Here is an 18,666-nt window from a genome sequence, read left to right on the forward strand (position 1 = left end):
TCTCCTCTTTCATGCTGTTGTTTCGGTTGAGGCTCCGGGACCCTCGTATTAAAAAGGCCTGAGCATAAATAAGTGTCACGGGTGTTTAATCAATGTTTTTTTCTAATTTCACGGTTGCAAATAATGATCTGTGGGTTTCTAAAATCAATGCCTTTCCTGTAATCTATTATTCAAAAGGATGACATATCTCCTCTTTCATGCTGTTGTTTCGGTTGAGGCTCCGGGACCCTCGTATTAAAAAGGCCTGAGGATAAATAATTGTGTAACGGGTATCTAATGAATTTTTTTTTTATTTCACTGGTCATATAAATGATCTCTGGGATTCTAAAATCAATGCCTTTCCTGCAATCTATTATTCAAAAGGATGAGAGTACTACCAAAATACAGCCAATGAAGGGCCTTAGGAAGACTGGGCCAAGGTTGGATTGTAGTATTTGGTTAGGCTAATCATGATGGCCATGTAGACCACCACCACCGAGAGTCCTGGAAGTAACAGGGATGATGAGATGAAAGAGCTAAGAATAGTAGAACTTGAAACAACAGAGTTAGCCATGGGTGTTAGTGCAAAACCGCTTGGCTTTTTTTTGGCTTTGGATGCGGCTATTCATGCAGGCCATATAGAGCTGACAACATTCGGTGTCGTATCAGCTATTAAACTAATACGAACAGTACTACCAAAATACAGCCAATGAAGGGCCTTAGGAAGACTGAGCCAAGGTTGGATTGTAGTATTTGGTTAGGCTAATCATGATGGCCATGTAGACCACCACCACCGAGAGTCCTGGAAGTAACAGGGATGAGATGAAAGAGCTAAGAATAGTAGAACTTACTTCCGGTGGGCGGGCCAAGGGATAGGCAGCTGAAGTGAAGAGCTCCGGAGCTGCTGCAAATTCAAAGCTATTAAACTGCTACTTAGCCCCTTTTGGATTGCTGGTTTCTACTACTGGCTACCCATAAGTGCATTATAGCCTTAACACGGTTGGTGTTCGGCACTTTAAGCACTGGCGACAGTCATCTCGCCCCCACCGTTGAAAGATAGCACATGTACGTGCGCCATTCTGAGTGTGAGAGTGTTACCGCAACATTCCGGACCACGTCTGACAACCCGGCTGCTGTTGTGAAGGGCTCGACAGACACCCCCACCTGGTTGGGGAGACCACAAGGGTGAGACCGCTGCCTGAAGAGTGCTAAACCTCACCACCGAGTCCGGAAAAACTTCCCTCCTGTGCCGGTATTGGGAAACATCAAGTAGAGAGGACCGATCTAAAGTGTACTTACCTGTGATAGCCGAGATGACAGCGGAGGTAAGCGGGGCCGTCTAGGAGCAGAGACTACCGACTCCTCAGGGCCGCCAACATACGGCGCAAAATCCGCCATCTTGCTCACCGCAAGCCGCTGAGAAAGACCGGACCCACGTGGCTGCTGGAAAAAAGCGCTGCCCAACTCCACAAAGCACTGCCGCTTCTTGCCGCTTCATACCTCGCATCGGCTCGCTAAAGAAAAGATCACTTGTGTGCCAAAGTACCCGCAACATATAACTTGTGACCGGCTGAAAAGGTAACTTTATCACCCTGCACATTTTCACTTGGTGTGGGACAGACTCTGATATTACACTAGACAAGGGAACGTACTTCTCACAGAGTGCCCTGGCACTATCCCTGATAGCTAATCTTGGGGCCTGGACGGTGCTATAATAACACTCAGTAGCTGTAAGAACACTGGGGGAAGCACACCTTAAGCCACAAACGGCTCAGTTTGCAGAGAACTTTTTACAATATCAGTGGCTCTAATCACCTTATAGCCCTCTCTCATCACTACTAACCCCCTTGCTACGAGCCAGTTAAAGCTCTCTACAATCAACAGGGATTCCCCTTGGCTGATCCACCCAGAAGTTAGGGGAAGGGGAGATAGAAGAAAAGAAAACAGACTCTCTTGTACATGTTTGTTTCTTGCCTGGACTTTTTGATGATTATATGCAAAGAGGTTCATACAACTAAGACTCTGTATAGACGGTGTTAATTTACTGTGCCAAGTGTTTCATATAACTAAGACAGTGTATTATACAGGCTTTTCCTATTGAATTGATTACACCTCTGAAGGGGAGTGGGGTGGTGGGACACTACCTCTGATAGAGATTGTACCCTTGCATGGATAGATTTTTGACTGGGGGCAAAATGTCAGGGAAAAACAAGTCCTCAGGAAAGAACAGGGGGGCTGCTGACCACACACAGGATACGCCCTCTGCTGTGCAGGACTTTAATGGGCTACCTCTCGATACGCATGTTGTGGTGCAGCAGCTTTCCTCCATCTTTCTCCCCAGGATTGATAGCTTGCAGAAGGGCCTAGATCACTTAACAGGGGAGATGAAACAGTTTTCAGTTCGCTTCACTGAGATAGAGAACAGGGTGTCAGGGCTTGAGGACACTGCAGTTACTCATGGTACCCAAATTGATGTACTAGTTAAGGAAAACATTGTTTTACACCAGAGGCTGGAGGATTTAGAAAATAGGTCCCGCCGCAACAACTTGCGCATATTGGGGATTCCTGAGAGCGTCAAGCCCAGAGACCTTATTCACTTTATTGAAAATACCCTGCCCCTAGTGCTTAAACTCATCCCCAACATCTTTAAAGGTAGTGTGGAAAGGGCACATCGGGTGGGACCTGATAGACAGCAGGAGAGGGATAATGCGCAGCCCAGACAAGTGATGGTCAAGTTACTACATTTCCAATTGAAGGTAGAACTGCTGCGTGCTTATAGAAAAATGTCACCCGTAATTTTTGAAGGCTCTAAATTGCTCATTTTTCAGGATTACTCCTCAGAACTAATGAGGAAGCGTAAAGAATTTTCCCCGCTATGCTCGCGACTTAACTCAGAGGGTAGGCAGGTTTACCTTTTATAAAAAGTCAAAGAGAGAGAACAGCACTCCATGAGATAGAACAGAAGCTGGAATAACTTCCATGCATGTTCATTTTTATTGAATTCCTCAGGGTGCCAGTTCTTTTTGCACACTACGCCCCTTCACAGAGAAAAAAATATCCTGAAGCATATCAGTCTGACCCTGCCCAATGACAGTCCAGCGCCGAAATACCAGGCAATTCTTCTCTGAACAAGGGAAGCAACAACCCCAGACGATCGTTTCGGCCTTCTATGGGCCTCGTCAGTGAGGTGCAGTTGTATCTCTCTAAGGGCAAGTGTGCATGGAGTCCACGTCTGGTTTCCCCATTACTCTTAGGGTGACCCAAGAATAATTTGCATAAAAAGTCAAAGAGAGAGAACAGCACTCCATGAGATAGAACAGAAGCTGGAATAACTTCCATGCATGTTCATTTTTATTGAATTCCTCAGGGTGCCAGTTCTTTTTGCACACTACGCCCCTTCACAGAGAAAAAAATATCCTGAAGCATATCAGTCTGACCCTGCCCAATGACAGTCCAGCGCCGAAATACCAGGCAATTCTTCTCTGAACAAGGGAAGCAACAACCCCAGACGATCGTTTCGGCCTTCTATGGGCCTCGTCAGTGAGGTGCAGTTGTATCTCTCTAAGGGCAAGTGTGCATGGAGTCCACGTCTGGTTTCCCCATTACTCTTAGGGTGACCCAAGAATAATTTGCATAAAAAGTCAAAGAGAGAGAACAGCACTCCATGAGATAGAACAGAAGCTGGAATAACTTCCATGCATGTTCATTTTTATTGAATTCCTCAGGGTGCCAGTTCTTTTTGCACACTACGCCCCTTCACAGAGAAAAAAATATCCTGAAGCATATCAGTCTGACCCTGCCCAATGACAGTCCAGCGCCGAAATACCAGGCAATTCTTCTCTGAACAAGGGAAGCAACAACCCCAGACGATCGTTTCGGCCTTCTATGGGCCTCGTCAGTGAGGTGCAGTTGTATCTCTCTAAGGGCAAGTGTGCATGGAGTCCACGTCTGGTTTCCCCATTACTCTTAGGGTGACCCAAGAATAATTTGCATAAAAAGTCAAAGAGAGAGAACAGCACTCCATGAGATAGAACAGAAGCTGGAATAACTTCCATGCATGTTCATTTTTATTGAATTCCTCAGGGTGCCAGTTCTTTTTGCACACTACGCCCCTTCACAGAGAAAAAAATATCCTGAAGCATATCAGTCTGACCCTGCCCAATGACAGTCCAGCGCCGAAATACCAGGCAATTCTTCTCTGAACAAGGGAAGCAACAACCCCAGACGATCGTTTCGGCCTTCTATGGGCCTCGTCAGTGAGGTGCAGTTGTATCTCTCTAAGGGCAAGTGTGCATGGAGTCCACGTCTGGTTTCCCCATTACTCTTAGGGTGACCCAAGAATAATTTGCATAAAAAGTCAAAGAGAGAGAACAGCACTCCATGAGATAGAACAGAAGCTGGAATAACTTCCATGCATGTTCATTTTTATTGAATTCCTCAGGGTGCCAGTTCTTTTTGCACACTACGCCCCTTCACAGAGAAAAAAATATCCTGAAGCATATCAGTCTGACCCTGCCCAATGACAGTCCAGCGCCGAAATACCAGGCAATTCTTCTCTGAACAAGGGAAGCAACAACCCCAGACGATCGTTTCGGCCTTCTATGGGCCTCGTCAGTGAGGTGCAGTTGTATCTCTCTAAGGGCAAGTGTGCATGGAGTCCACGTCTGGTTTCCCCATTACTCTTAGGGTGACCCAAGAATAATTTGCATAAAAAGTCAAAGAGAGAGAACAGCACTCCATGAGATAGAACAGAAGCTGGAATAACTTCCATGCATGTTCATTTTTATTGAATTCCTCAGGGTGCCAGTTCTTTTTGCACACTACACCCCTTGCTACGAGCCAGTTAAAGCTCTCTACAATCAACAGGGATTCCCCTTGGCTGATCCACCCAGAAGTTAGGGGAAGGGGAGATAGAAGAAAAGAAAACAGACTCTCTTGTACATGTTTGTTTCTTGCCTGGACTTTTTGATGATTATATGCAAAGAGGTTCATACAACTAAGACTCTGTATAGACGGTGTTAATTTACTGTGCCAAGTGTTTCATATAACTAAGACAGTGTATTATACAGGCTTTTCCTATTGAATTGATTACACCTCTGAAGGGGAGTGGGGTGGTGGGACACTACCTCTGATAGAGATTGTACCCTTGCATGGATAGATTTTTGACTGGGGGCAAAATGTCAGGGAAAAACAAGTCCTCAGGAAAGAACAGGGGGGCTGCTGACCACACACAGGATACGCCCTCTGCTGTGCAGGACTTTAATGGGCTACCTCTCGATACGCATGTTGTGGTGCAGCAGCTTTCCTCCATCTTTCTCCCCAGGATTGATAGCTTGCAGAAGGGCCTAGATCACTTAACAGGGGAGATGAAACAGTTTTCAGTTCGCTTCACTGAGATAGAGAACAGGGTGTCAGGGCTTGAGGACACTGCAGTTACTCATGGTACCCAAATTGATGTACTAGTTAAGGAAAACATTGTTTTACACCAGAGGCTGGAGGATTTAGAAAATAGGTCCCGCCGCAACAACTTGCGCATATTGGGGATTCCTGAGAGCGTCAAGCCCAGAGACCTTATTCACTTTATTGAAAATACCCTGCCCCTAGTGCTTAAACTCATCCCCAACATCTTTAAAGGTAGTGTGGAAAGGGCACATCGGGTGGGACCTGATAGACAGCAGGAGAGGGATAATGCGCAGCCCAGACAAGTGATGGTCAAGTTACTACATTTCCAATTGAAGGTAGAACTGCTGCGTGCTTATAGAAAAATGTCACCCGTAATTTTTGAAGGCTCTAAATTGCTCATTTTTCAGGATTACTCCTCAGAACTAATGAGGAAGCGTAAAGAATTTTCCCCGCTATGCTCGCGACTTAACTCAGAGGGTAGGCAGGTTTACCTTTTATACCCAGCCAGACTTAAACTGCTAACTCCCTCGGGCCCTAGATTCTTTGACTCCCCGTGGGAGGTTACAGAATACCTGGGAAGAGAACAAAATAGAAGAGGGAATAGCCCCAATGGCCCATCTCGCTCAGACCTGGGTTGAGAGGGTTTAGATCAATGGCCTTGATTAGGTCCAGGTTTTTCATTTGCAGGATAGTTGCCATATAGGCCTAATGACTGGTTATGATGTTTGTTTTTTGCACAAAATGTTTTCTTGTTATGTTTATTTGTGAACCTAGCTCATTGTACATGCTGATAATGTTCTTACTCCTGAAGTTTACTGCCATGAGGTATGTGACAGTAATCCGGACAATAGGGCCGGAGCAGAGGGACTGCTACTGCTCCAACACTCAAAGCAATGTTAAGTTGGATAAGACACCTCATATTATAAGGTATCTTCTTTTTATTTCTATGGTAATAATGTTACAATATGTCAGACAGATCATGTCAACAGCTTGGAGGGTTTGCAGGTACCGATTCAACCTCTCTATTATAGTACTAAGAATGTTTAGTTGGGTTTATATGCTATCTTGGAACCGTTTATTTTGCCAATTCTCTGATATTACATATTTCACGTTCTCTCTAAAGAATGGGACACAAGTTATACTCCTGGGAGTGGCGTCCCCGGACCCCGTTAGTTTAAATGCTCATGACAAACTTGATGAAATAAAGGACCTCCCCATTCTAGAGTACTTAACCTATCAGGAGAATATCAAATTGATGGTTCTTTTTTTTTTTTTTTTTCTCTTCCCCTCTCCCTTCTCCTCTCTCTCCTTCTCTCCCCCCTCCCCCTCTTCTTCTCCTTCCTCCTTCCTGCTTCCCCTGCCCTTTCTACGCCTTCTCTCGCTGCTTCCGGCCTGCCGCTTGCCTTACCCCTCCCCGACTCCCCCCACTGGGGGAACGACTTGAACGGCCACCTTATAGCATTACTTAAATGGCTGTAAGATTAGTGACATGGAATGTGGGGGGAATTAACTCCCCCGCTAAGAGAAGCACCATATTGGCGCACTTGCGACGTTTGGGGACAGACATTGCCCTACTGCAGGAGACTCACCTCTCAGAGGTGGAACACGACAAACTCAGACGGGACTGGGTGGGAATGGTGGAACATGTCTCATACACCAACTCGAGCAGAGGTATAGCCATTCTATTTGGGAAAAGGGGGAACACTGAGATTTTAAACACCCACAAGGACAGTGAGGGACGCTTTTTAATAGTCAAAATCAGAACAAATCAAAAGATACTGGTAATCTGCAACATTTATGCCCCGAACTGCAAATCCACAGCTTTTTGGACCAGGCTCATCCAGACACTGTCCCCTTATCTTGGTCAGGATATCATACTCGGGGGAGATTTCAACCTAGCACCAAACCCTGTGTGTGACAGGTGGAGAGACCCAGAGCGAGTATCGGGAGACGGACAGCCTCGAGATTCTGGTGCCTTTGAAAAGAGGACCTTCTCTAGATTGTCGAACTCCTTGCAGTTAGTAGATGTATGGAGATTGCGGAATGCAGAATGCAAGGACTTTACTTGTATCTCTAGAGCGTCGCCCACCGTGTCGCGGATAGACCTGTTCATGATTTCTTCCAATATCGTTCCAAGGGTTAACAAGGCCAAGATACACCAGGTAGTGGTCTCTGACCACGCACCAGTAGAACTTGTGATCTCTATGGGAGCAAGGATTGCCAACAAGCAGACTTTGCGATTCCCAAGCTTCTTGTACACCTCGGATGCTTTCCTGAAGCACTTAACACATGCCTGGAATGATTTTTACACGGATAATCAAGCCCACCGGGACAACCCAGAACTGTTCTGGAATACTGCGAAAGCAGTCCTGACTGGGGATATAATCTCCTATGTGGCCGCTCTACGGAAGAAGGCCCAGGCCAAATTACAGACGCTACAATTAGCTCTCACGGAAGCTTACCAGGCCTATTGTGGCAAGCCGTGCCAGACTTCTAAGGACAGATACCTGGCCAGTAAGAGCGAACTGGATGTGTTCCTTAACCATCAAGCAGTCGGTCAACTTCTTCGAACCAGCGCTAGGTTCTATAGAGAGGGGGACAGGTCGGGCAGGTTGCTGGCCTTACTGATAAATAAACAGACGGCTCGCAAGCCCATAGCGGCCATTAAATACTGTAACAAAACCTACAAGACTCCGGAGTCCATTGTGAAAGCTTTGGCTCTATACTATTCTAACCTATATACTAGCCAACAAGACTCTACTCCGGATAGGGTGTCAGACTTTTGGAAAGACCTGGAGCTTCCTCAACTCAGAGATGAGCAACTTGAGGCTCTAAACTCCCCGATATCCCCTGAAGAGATTCAAAAAACAATCTCTTCCATGTCCAATGGGAAAGCAGCGGGTCCCGATGGCCTACCCATTGAATTCTTTAAAATGTTGAAGCCCCAAATTACCCCTACTTTAACTACACTCTATAACCAGTACTATAAGGAAATGATTGCTCCCTCCCAGACATTTACGATGGCGCATGTGTCGCTGATCTTGAAACCAGGAAAAGACCCCGGTCTCCCTGAATCATATCGCCCCATCTCCCTCCTCAATTCGGATTACAAGATACTCATGAAGATCTTGGCAGATAGATTAAAAGTAATCCTGACAGACATTATTCATCCGGACCAAACCGGATTTATGTATCATAGAACCTCAGTGACGAACGTGCGGAGAGTGCTACACACTATCGCGCATTTCGCATCGACCCCAGAACCCACTGAGGTGAGAGGGAACTCGGAGGCCTTCCTGCTATCCTTGGATGCAGAGAAGGCCTTCGATAGAGTAGAGTGGAGTCATCTCATCGATACCCTACGGCGCTTTGGCCTTGCGGGCTCATTCCTTACTTATGTCAGAAATATCTATGCATCCCCTTGGGTCCACATTATGGCTAACGGCTTGTTCTCCCCACGCATCTCACTGCAAAGGGGTACACGCCAAGGATGCCCATTATCTCCCCTCCTCTTTAACATGGCCTTAGAGCCATTAGCCATCAAGTTACGCTCGGCATATCCGGGCATTCTAATAGGTCAGGAGAGACTACACCTCGCACTATATGCGGACGATATGCTTCTATTCGTAGAGAATCCTGCCAAACATATCCTGAACGTCCTGGCGATAATCGAAGCCTTTGGATCTTTTTCAGGCTACAAAGTGAACAACACCAAATCGGAAATTTTGTGGCTACAAAAGGACAAGGTTCAACTGTTCCCCTACCCATTCTGAGAGGCCAAACCTACCTTGACCTACTTGGGTATTCAGTTATCCCCCAGTGGTCAGGCTCTGTATCGCGACAATATCAGCCGAGCATGTCGTGATGCCGCGGTCACGATGGACGGCTGGAGAAATCTGCCAGTCTCTCTTTCGGGGCGCATAAGTCTTGTTAAGATGGTGATTCTACCACGACTACTGTACCCCTTGCTGATGTTACCTTTTCTTATTAGCAGGAAAGACATGGCGGAGTATAATCGGGCCCTCTCGAAATTCTTATGGAGGGGAGGTAGACCGAGAATAGCTCTTGTGAAGTTATATTCACACCCTTCGGAAGGGGGGCTAGGCCTACCCAACCTAAGGTTGTATAACTGGGCAACACTTGGCCGCCTTATGATCGACTGGCAGCTGCAAACAACCCACTTCTACTCTCCAGACCTGGAGAAACAGGCCCTGGGTGGTCTTGATTTATCGGTCCTACCCTTCACCCCCCCCAGTGTCCCTCTCGCACAGCTTACGGACAGCTTCCTCTATAGGGACACAATGAGGGCCTGGCGACTAGCCCTCAAACAGGTCGGCCGCTGCTGTGTGGCATCTAGAATGATTCCATTGCGAAACAACACTGACTTTCCCCCAGGAACAGACTCCTCTCCCTTTACCATGTGGGCCTCCAGAGGACTGAGCTCTGTTGGGGATGCTGTGGACCTGTCTAGGAAGTGCATTAAAGCTTTCGCCGATCTTCAAACTCAATTTGGGTTACCAAGAACTCACTTTTACGCATACCTACAAATGAGACACTTTATAGACCATCTGATAAGAGGGGACCCACAATTCTGGGAGCCTCATGCATTTGCCAGAACTGTGTCCTCATTTAAATTAGGCAACTTTTCCATTTCGGAAATGTACAGAACGCTCTTAAGCGCCATTGACTCTAAAAACATAACTTTGCTGACTGATAAATGGAGTGGGAGCGTGGAGAGGGAAGACCTCACGGAATTAATCCAGCAGAGCGTATTGTGCGCTCGGAGAGCGACTTTATCCATGTCCCTGAGGGAATCTCAGTTTAGATTACTACATAGGGATTATATTATCCCTCAAAGATTGACCAAGTGGAGACCTGGAGTAGTAAATGAATGTAGCAAGTGCAAACTGGCTAACCCAGACTTTCTTCACTTCTTTTACACATGCCCAAAGATCAGACAGTTCTGGGGCAAGGTTGCCTTTTGGATTACGAGCGCCATTAAGATTGGAGTTCAATTAGAAATAGAACAAATTTTCTTTTTGGAATGGCGCGATCTCTGTTTCAGAGATACTCTCTTATTGACTACCATTATTTTAATTGCGAGGAAGACCATCTTGAGTGTCTGGGCAGAGAGTACTAGCCCCACCTTCAATGCATTCAAACACCGTTTACACAAACAATTGCTCATTGAACAGCTAGACACTAAACTAGATACTACTAGGAGACTCAAACAGTTTATTCTTAAATGGCGACGATACATCGAATCATTGAGCTTGGACTCCCAGAGACTAATTTTAAATCCCTTTGCACATACTGAATATATGCTGACAGCATCCCTAAGAGGCGAGTGGGGATTCTTGTACCAACCACGCGATAATGGGGTGGGAGAGAGGGAAAACATGACCATATAAACGCTCATAGGTGACTCTAGGACCCTATCTACTACAGCCCTCACCCTCTTCCCCTTTTCTCTTCCCTTTTTTTTTTTTTTTTTTTTCTTTTTTTTTCATAGAGCAGGTACTATGACTATTACAAGTCCTGCCAAGAACCCTAAAGATACATTGCCATACGAAGGTGTCACAGTTAATTAATAGATGTATAGAAGTTCAGTTAAATTAATAATGTTCCCCAAGTAGGGGAGGATGAAAAGAGGACAAGTAAAAATTGGATTATGATATAGTTCAAACTGTTGTTTTCTTGCTTATTGAAGGCATGCATGTATCAGGTGAACATTCTCTCTGTCAATTCCAGACCTGCGAGTCTGCAGTGTATAAGTTTACATGTACTTGTATCCTTTTTCTTGTTCTCAATAAAAATAGTATTTTAAAAAAAAAAAGAATAGTAGAACTTGAAACAACAGAGTTAGCCATGGGTGTTAGTGCAAAACCGCTTGGCTTTTTTTTGGCTTTGGGTGCGGCTATTCATGCAGGCCATATAGAGCTGACAACATTCGGTGTCATATCAGCTATTAAACTAATAAGAACAGTACTACCAAAATACAGCCAATGAAGGGCCTTAGGAAGACTGGGCCAAGGTTGGATTGTAGTATTTGGTTAGGCTAATCATGATGGCCATGTAGACCACCACCACCACCGAGAGTCCTGGAAGTAACAGGGATGATGAGATGAAAGAGCTAAGAATAGTAGAACTTGAAACAACAGAGTTAGCCATGGGTGTTAGTGCAAAACCGCTTGGCTTTTTTTTTGCTTTGAGTGCGGCTATTCATGCAGGCCATATAGAGCTGACAACATTCGGTGTCGTATCAGCTATTAAACTAATAAGAACAGTACTACCAAAATACAGCCAATGAAGGGCCTTAGGAAGACTGAGCCAAGGTTGGATTGTAGTATTTGGTTAGGCTAATCATGATGGCCATGTAGACCACCACCACCGAGAGTCCTGGAAGTAACAGGGATGAGATGAAAGAGCTAAGAATAGTAGAACTTGAAAACAAAAGAGTTAGCCATGGGTGTTAGTGCAAAACCGCTTGGCTTTTTTTTGGCTTTGGGTGCGGCTATTCATGCAGGCCATATAGAGCTGACAACATTCGGTGTCGTATCAGCTATTAAACTAATAGGATAAATAATTGTGTAACGGGTATCTAATGAATTTTTTTTTTATTTCACTGGTCATATAAATGATCTCTGGGATTCTAAAATCAATGCCTTTCCTGCAATCTATTATTCAAAAGGATGAGAGTACTACCAAAATACAGCCAATGAAGGGCCTTAGGAAGACTGAGCCAAGGTTGGATTGTAGTATTTGGTTAGGCTAATCATGATGGCCATGTAGACCACCACCACAGAGAGTCCTGGAAGTAACAGGGATGATGAGATGAAAGTGATAAGAATAGTACTACTTGAAACAACAGAGTTAGCCATGGGTGTTAATCCAAGACCGCTTGGATTTATTTTTGTATTGGGTGCGGCTAATCATGCAGGCCAAATAGAGCTGCCACCATTCGGTGTTGTATCAGCTATAAAAATAATAAGAACTGTACTATCAAAATACAGACAATGAAGGGCCTATGAAGACTGAGCAAAGGTTGGATTGTAGTATTTTGTTCGGCTAATCATGATGGCCATGTAGACCGCCCGTAACAGGGATGAAAGTGCTAAGAATAGTACTAATTGAAACAACCGAGTTAGCCATGGGTGTTAGTCTAAGACCACTCAGCTTTTTTTTGGGATTGGGTGCAGCTAATCATGAAGGCCAGATAGACCTGCCACCATTTGGTGTTGTAACAGGTATGAAAATGCAAAGAACAGTACTACTTAACACAACCTACTTACCATGGGTCCCAGAGCATATGTTTGGTTGTTATATTTTGTAAGGGTAATCATGCAGGCCATATAGACCTCCACCGATAGGGTGAGTATGAGTAACAGCTATTAAAATGCGAAGGACATTACTAATCAACACAACATAGTTACCATGGGTCGCAGACCAAGAGCAGATGTCTTATTATTATATTTTGTATGGGTAATCATCCAGGCCTTATAGACCTCACCAAATAGGGGGAGTTACAGAGATAAAAGTGCTAAGAATGGTAGTACTTAAAACACAACCTCGTTAAAATAGGTAGCAGACCACATGTCTTATTATTATAATTTTTCAGGGTAATCTGGCAGGCCATATAGAACTCCCCCGATAGGGGGGGGGGCAGGGATTAAAGTGCTAAGAAAAGTACTAATTAACACAAGCTAGTTGGGTCCAAGAACGTATGTTTGATTATTAGAATTTATTAGGGTAATTATATATCTAACAAATCTATCTATTTCTCTTCTATCGATTCTATCTAACTATCAATCTATGTATATCTATCTATCTATCCTATCTATCACTATCAATCTATCTTCTGTCCGGGATGTTTTGAGACAGCCACTTTGGGAATGTTAGTTGATTTAGACCCATTATGGCTTAAAAGCAGACTCTGCATCAACTATGTAATTTTCCATGGGAGTTTTGCCAGGGATCCCCCTCCAGCATGCAACAGTCCAGGTGTTAGTACCCTTGAAACAACTTTTCCATCACTATTGTGGCCAGAAAGAGTCCTTGTAGGTTTTAAAGTTCGCCTGCCTATTGAATTCAATGGCGGTTCGCTCGGTTCACGCGTTCGCGAACAATACCGGAAGTTCGAGTCCGCCGTTTGCGAACCGAAAATTTTAGGTTCGCGACATCACTATTTGTAAGTTTAAGAGTATAACTATAATGCATCATTTATTAATTACAGTAACTGTCAAATCTTCAAAACTGCAGTTTTGTGTCTATCTTTAAACTTCAAAGGTTAATAAATTAAGCATAATTAATGTGGACAATACTTATCAACTTTGGAAGAAAATTTTCTACTCAAACATTATTTAATAATATTGTGCATATGCTATTATAATTTAATGAATATTTTGCAATGTTTTAAATACTCCCTTTTATTATTATAGTATAATATCAATTTACCTTTTTTTCAGGGTCCAGCCTACCTAAGGCACAAGTAAAGACAGCATCGTTGGGGTTGGCAGGAAAAGCAAGATCGCCTCTTCTTCCAGTCTCGGTACCAACAGCTCCAGAAGTTTCAGAAGAAGGTCATAAACATTCAGATGATCCTGCTAGTGTAAGTACATGTTCAACCATATTTAACTATGTTTTGCTATAATAATTCCCAATATTAGAGAGAAGTTTGCAACTGATTGCAAAGCAATATATATAAATAGTAAATCCTCCCTAGCAAGTGATTAAATGATTATTTTGATCATCTAACATGCCTTGTTAGACTAACCAAAATAGCATGATTTTTGCTCTCAGTTGAATATGACCGTCATATGAAACAAAATTAATTATTATTACTGTAACTCTTGAGCAAGGGACAACGAGCAACATTTACTGATTGGATGACAAGTTTAAAATTACCTTGGTAGGCTGCACTGTCATCATGTTGCACACATATCTCATGTTGCCCATAAGATACATTGACGGTTATGTTCCACGCTGTAATATAACAACATCAATATGCTCAGCTATGCATTACAGCACCACGTCTTACCCTTTTCAGGTGTGGACAGCAGTCATTATTTCTGCTAAACAGTGTGGTCTTGGCAACTGCAACTAATTTGGAGTGTGGCCAAAGCGCTTAACCTAACGGAGGCTGGGTCTGACTTGGATATAATTGGATAGTCTATTCAAATGTTTTTATACATTTATTAAATGTTGAGTATAACATTCTACTGAATTAGCAGAGCCTGTACACAATTCAACAAAGCTTATACATACACTATTCATAAAAACATGGATCCATGTACTTAATACAATGTTAAGATAATTTGTAAACAGTGCTTAAAACAATTTATAAACAATGTCTGAAAACAATGCTAAAAATAAAAAGTTGGACAATAATAATTAATGCTTGACAGATTGCAGTTCTTGGCAATGATAGCAATAACTAGTAGGTCAATTCTTGCTTTAATACTTTGGGTTAGATCAGATACTGTATTAAGCTCGTCCGTGTATCAAAATGAAAATGATAAAAAAAAGTGAAGTGGGTTAAATCTGTGATTAAAAATTGAAGAATATGAAAACTTGTCCAAAAAATTAAAATATAGAATATAAGTATATACAGGTATAATATAGTGTCCTGTACCTTGGTATTCTGTGTCCTGCACCTTAATAATCCGATACAGGAATATAAAGTTATACAGGGAAAAAAGTGATATAAAAGTGAAGATCAAATTGTTGAAAATACAAAAATAACTCTGTGGTGTGTAGACAGTGTCAATGATCGCCTTGATGTGAAATAAGTAACTGGGGTAGCGTAAAACCTTAATGTACAAGTCACTTGGAGCAGCGTAGTATTTATATTCTATATTTAAATTTTTTGGACAAGTTTTCATATTCTTCCATTTTTAATCACAGATTTAACCCACGTCACTTTTTTCATCGTTTTCATTTTGATACACGGACAAGCTTAATACAGTATCTGATCTAACCCAAAGTATTAAAGGAAGAATTGACCTACTAGTTATTGTTATCATTGCCGAGAACTGCAATCTGTCAAGCATTAATTATTATTGTCCAACTTTTTATTGTTAGCATTGTTTTCAGACATTGTTTATAAATTGTTTTAAGCACTGTTTACAAAGTATCTTAACATTGTATTAAGTACATGGATCCATGTTTTTATGAATAGTGTATGTATAAGCTTTGTTGAATTGTACAGGCTCTGCTAATTCAGTAGAATTTTATACTCAAGATTTAATACCTGTATAAAAACATTTGAATAGACTATCCAATTATATCCAAGTCAGACCCAGCCTCCGTTAGGTTAGGCGCTTTGGCCACACTCCAAATTTTGATTCACTATTTTGGCAGCTACCATCAACCCAAAACAGAAAGGTCCAAAATGGCAGGCGCTAGTTATATACCATAGCAACTGCAACTAATTGATATTTTGCTGCCGCTATATTGTATATCAAAACTATAATGAAATCTTCATTACAGGATCATCAAATCCTTATAATCTGTCCTCTATGCAATGCTAATGTTTGTATATTGTCTTCTAACAGGTATATGAACAGGATGATCTTAGTGAACAAATGGCCAGTTTGGAAGGTTTGATGAAGCAACTTAATGCTATCACAGGCTCAGCATTCTAACTGCTTCTGATGACTGCATACATTGAATACCCAGGAAGCCGCAGCATATAAGTGTTTTAATTATCATCCATTAAGACCTTTGCATTAAATACCCAAAGCCTTCTATACCATTTATTGTAACCACAGAGGATTCATAAAAAGTTGAAAAACGCTACATTACATCAAAACTGGTTTCTCCACAATATGACAATATGGACTTCTTTGTGGAAAATACATTGCGTTATCAACATTAAGAAAAAAAAATCTCTTGGAAGTTTGTCTTATCACACTACGCATAATCTATGTTATTTTCCAAATGAAATATGTAGACTTTCATTATGTGCCATCATTTCCTAATTGCAAATCTAATCCGAGATCACTACATTTATTTGTCAACTTGTAAGGACACGTCAATCTATTTATAAAGGCAGCAGAGTAAGCTGTTGTTTAAATAATGAAAGAGATTATAAAAAACCAACAGATCTTCTCATAGCGCTTGTGGTATTTTCAGCTAACTCTCTTGTTTAAAGCTTTAAAATGGCTCTTAAAGGGATATGACACCCTACATTTTTATTTCCTAATTCAGATAGAACATGCAATTTTAAACAACTTTCTAAGTTACTTCAATTATTTTTTCTTCATTCTCTTTGTGGCTTTTGTTGAAAAGCAGGGACATAAGCTCAAGAGAGTGCCCATTTCTAGAGCACTATATGGCAGCAGTTTGCTAGAATGTTATCCATTTGCAAGAATACTATTTCTTCCATGAAGTGCTCCAGATGCCTACCTAGGTATCTCTTTAACAAATAATATCATAGGAACAAAGTGCATTGGATAATAGAAGTAAATTGAAAAAAAAGATTAAATTGTATTCTCTGTCTGTATCACAAAATATTTTTTTGGGGTGTCATATTCCTTTAATATTTAGTTTCATCCATTAGGCATCCCTTAACAAACATAAATTCAATGCAGAACTGATGCCTGGTGTAATAAGCTTCAGATACAACTCCACTTGAAAATTTGAAACAGTAAAGAAAGGCAGATGAAAAAAACAAAAACAAAACAAAAACAAATCAGCACAATTTACAATTATTTCTTTATGTTTGCTCAAAAGTTTATCCAGGTTTTGTACAATTATACATTTTCTTATTAAAGTCCTTAATCTGTCCCTTTAAAGGGCCATAATACCCAAATGTTTAAACACTTGAAAGTGATGCAGTATAGTTGTAAAAAGCTGACTAGAAAATATCATCTGAACATCTCTATGTAAAAAAGAAAGATATTTTACCTCAAAGTTTCTCAATAGTCACATCCCATTGTAAAGGACTTCTTAGCAGCAAATCAGTATGTCTGTCCCAGGACAGCCGAAGGGTTGAGCCTCGTGCACTCATGTTATTTCCCTATTCAGTGTAAGGAAGTTTACAATGAAATCTCATGAGAGTTAAGTTAGAAAGAGTTCATGACCTCAGTACTGCTGATGCTGATTGACTGCTGTTCATTTCTTCATTTTTTTTATTTTTACCTGCAGCTGGGCAGCAGCTGAGTATAACTTTTTACTCAGAACTTACTCTGCTGAGCTGAGGAGATTGTGAGATAAAATATCTTCCTATTTTACATAGAGATGCTCAGGTGATATTTTCCTGTCAGCTTTTTACAGTTATACTGCATCAGTTTCAAGTGATTTAGCATATAAGTATAATGTCCCTTTAAGCAAAATAATTGTTTTATTCGACTGAGCTGAGCATAAGATAAGAAAAAAACTGTCTGAGAATTAGAGAATATATATATATATATATATATATATATATATATATATATATATATATATATATATATATATATATATACACACACAAACATAGTGGTATATCACATGCAAAATTACTGTTTGTAAACATTTGAATTGGTATACCAACTTCTATATAACATAAAATGATTTTTTGAAAACTACCTGCCATAAAAACATAAGTAGACCTTCTATCTAATTTAAAGCTTATGTTAAAAAAAAAGATTAATTGTATCCTGTGCAGATGAATATCTCTCCACATAAAATTAAAAGCTAGCTGCAAAATTTACAACTTTATGGATCTGAGATACAAGTGAAATAGCCTACAGCCTTGTACAGCTAGTAGAGAACTATCATCAAATTTACAGATTGTCACATGCATAAAATTGAAATACTGTTTTCCTACAGATTTGATTTGCTTTTCTATCAGTCTTTTTCTGTGTGATGTGTCCATTCTACAGTGAAGTGTATGTCACTTTCCTTCAAACCTAACATTTTTGAAAAGGGCAACTGGTTATTTCAAATTCAGTGAAACAAGAAAATGAGCTACAATATTTTCCATCCAACATATATGCAAAAGTCAAAACAAACAAAACTAGGGTTGTACTTAACGTGTAATTACGTGTTCTTTTTGATTCTACATTTAATTCTTCATTTCACTTTCTATTTAAAAATAAATCTTGAATAAACCTAGAGGCATACTAGTGTATTATAAATAAAAGCTAAAAAATGTGCTTTATATATATATATATATATATATATATATATATATATATATATATATATATATATATATTGTAGCCGGTGGCCTAGCACTCCTTCCGCATCAATGTTGCCAATGCCTGGGTGCTATCCTCAAGTAGAAAGTATAGAGCAATG

General features: G+C 41.4%; 1 protein-coding gene across 1 annotated transcript in view; it reads left to right on the top strand.

The window, feature by feature from the left end:
* The window catches only part of DCC (DCC netrin 1 receptor), a 980,012-nt gene extending 963,752 nt beyond the window's left edge, over positions 1–16,260 (top strand). The window contains exons 29-30 of the mRNA XM_053701117.1: positions 13,848–13,990; positions 15,936–16,260. Of these exons, the coding sequence (XP_053557092.1) occupies positions 13,848–13,990; positions 15,936–16,025 (233 nt within the window). The 3' untranslated portion in view covers positions 16,026–16,260. The remainder of the gene's footprint in view (positions 1–13,847; positions 13,991–15,935) is intronic.
* Positions 16,261–18,666: the final 2,406 nt, after the last annotated feature.

The sequence above is a fragment of the Bombina bombina genome, chromosome 2 (assembly GCF_027579735.1).
Source record: "Bombina bombina isolate aBomBom1 chromosome 2, aBomBom1.pri, whole genome shotgun sequence".
NCBI lineage: Eukaryota > Metazoa > Chordata > Amphibia > Anura > Bombinatoridae > Bombina > Bombina bombina.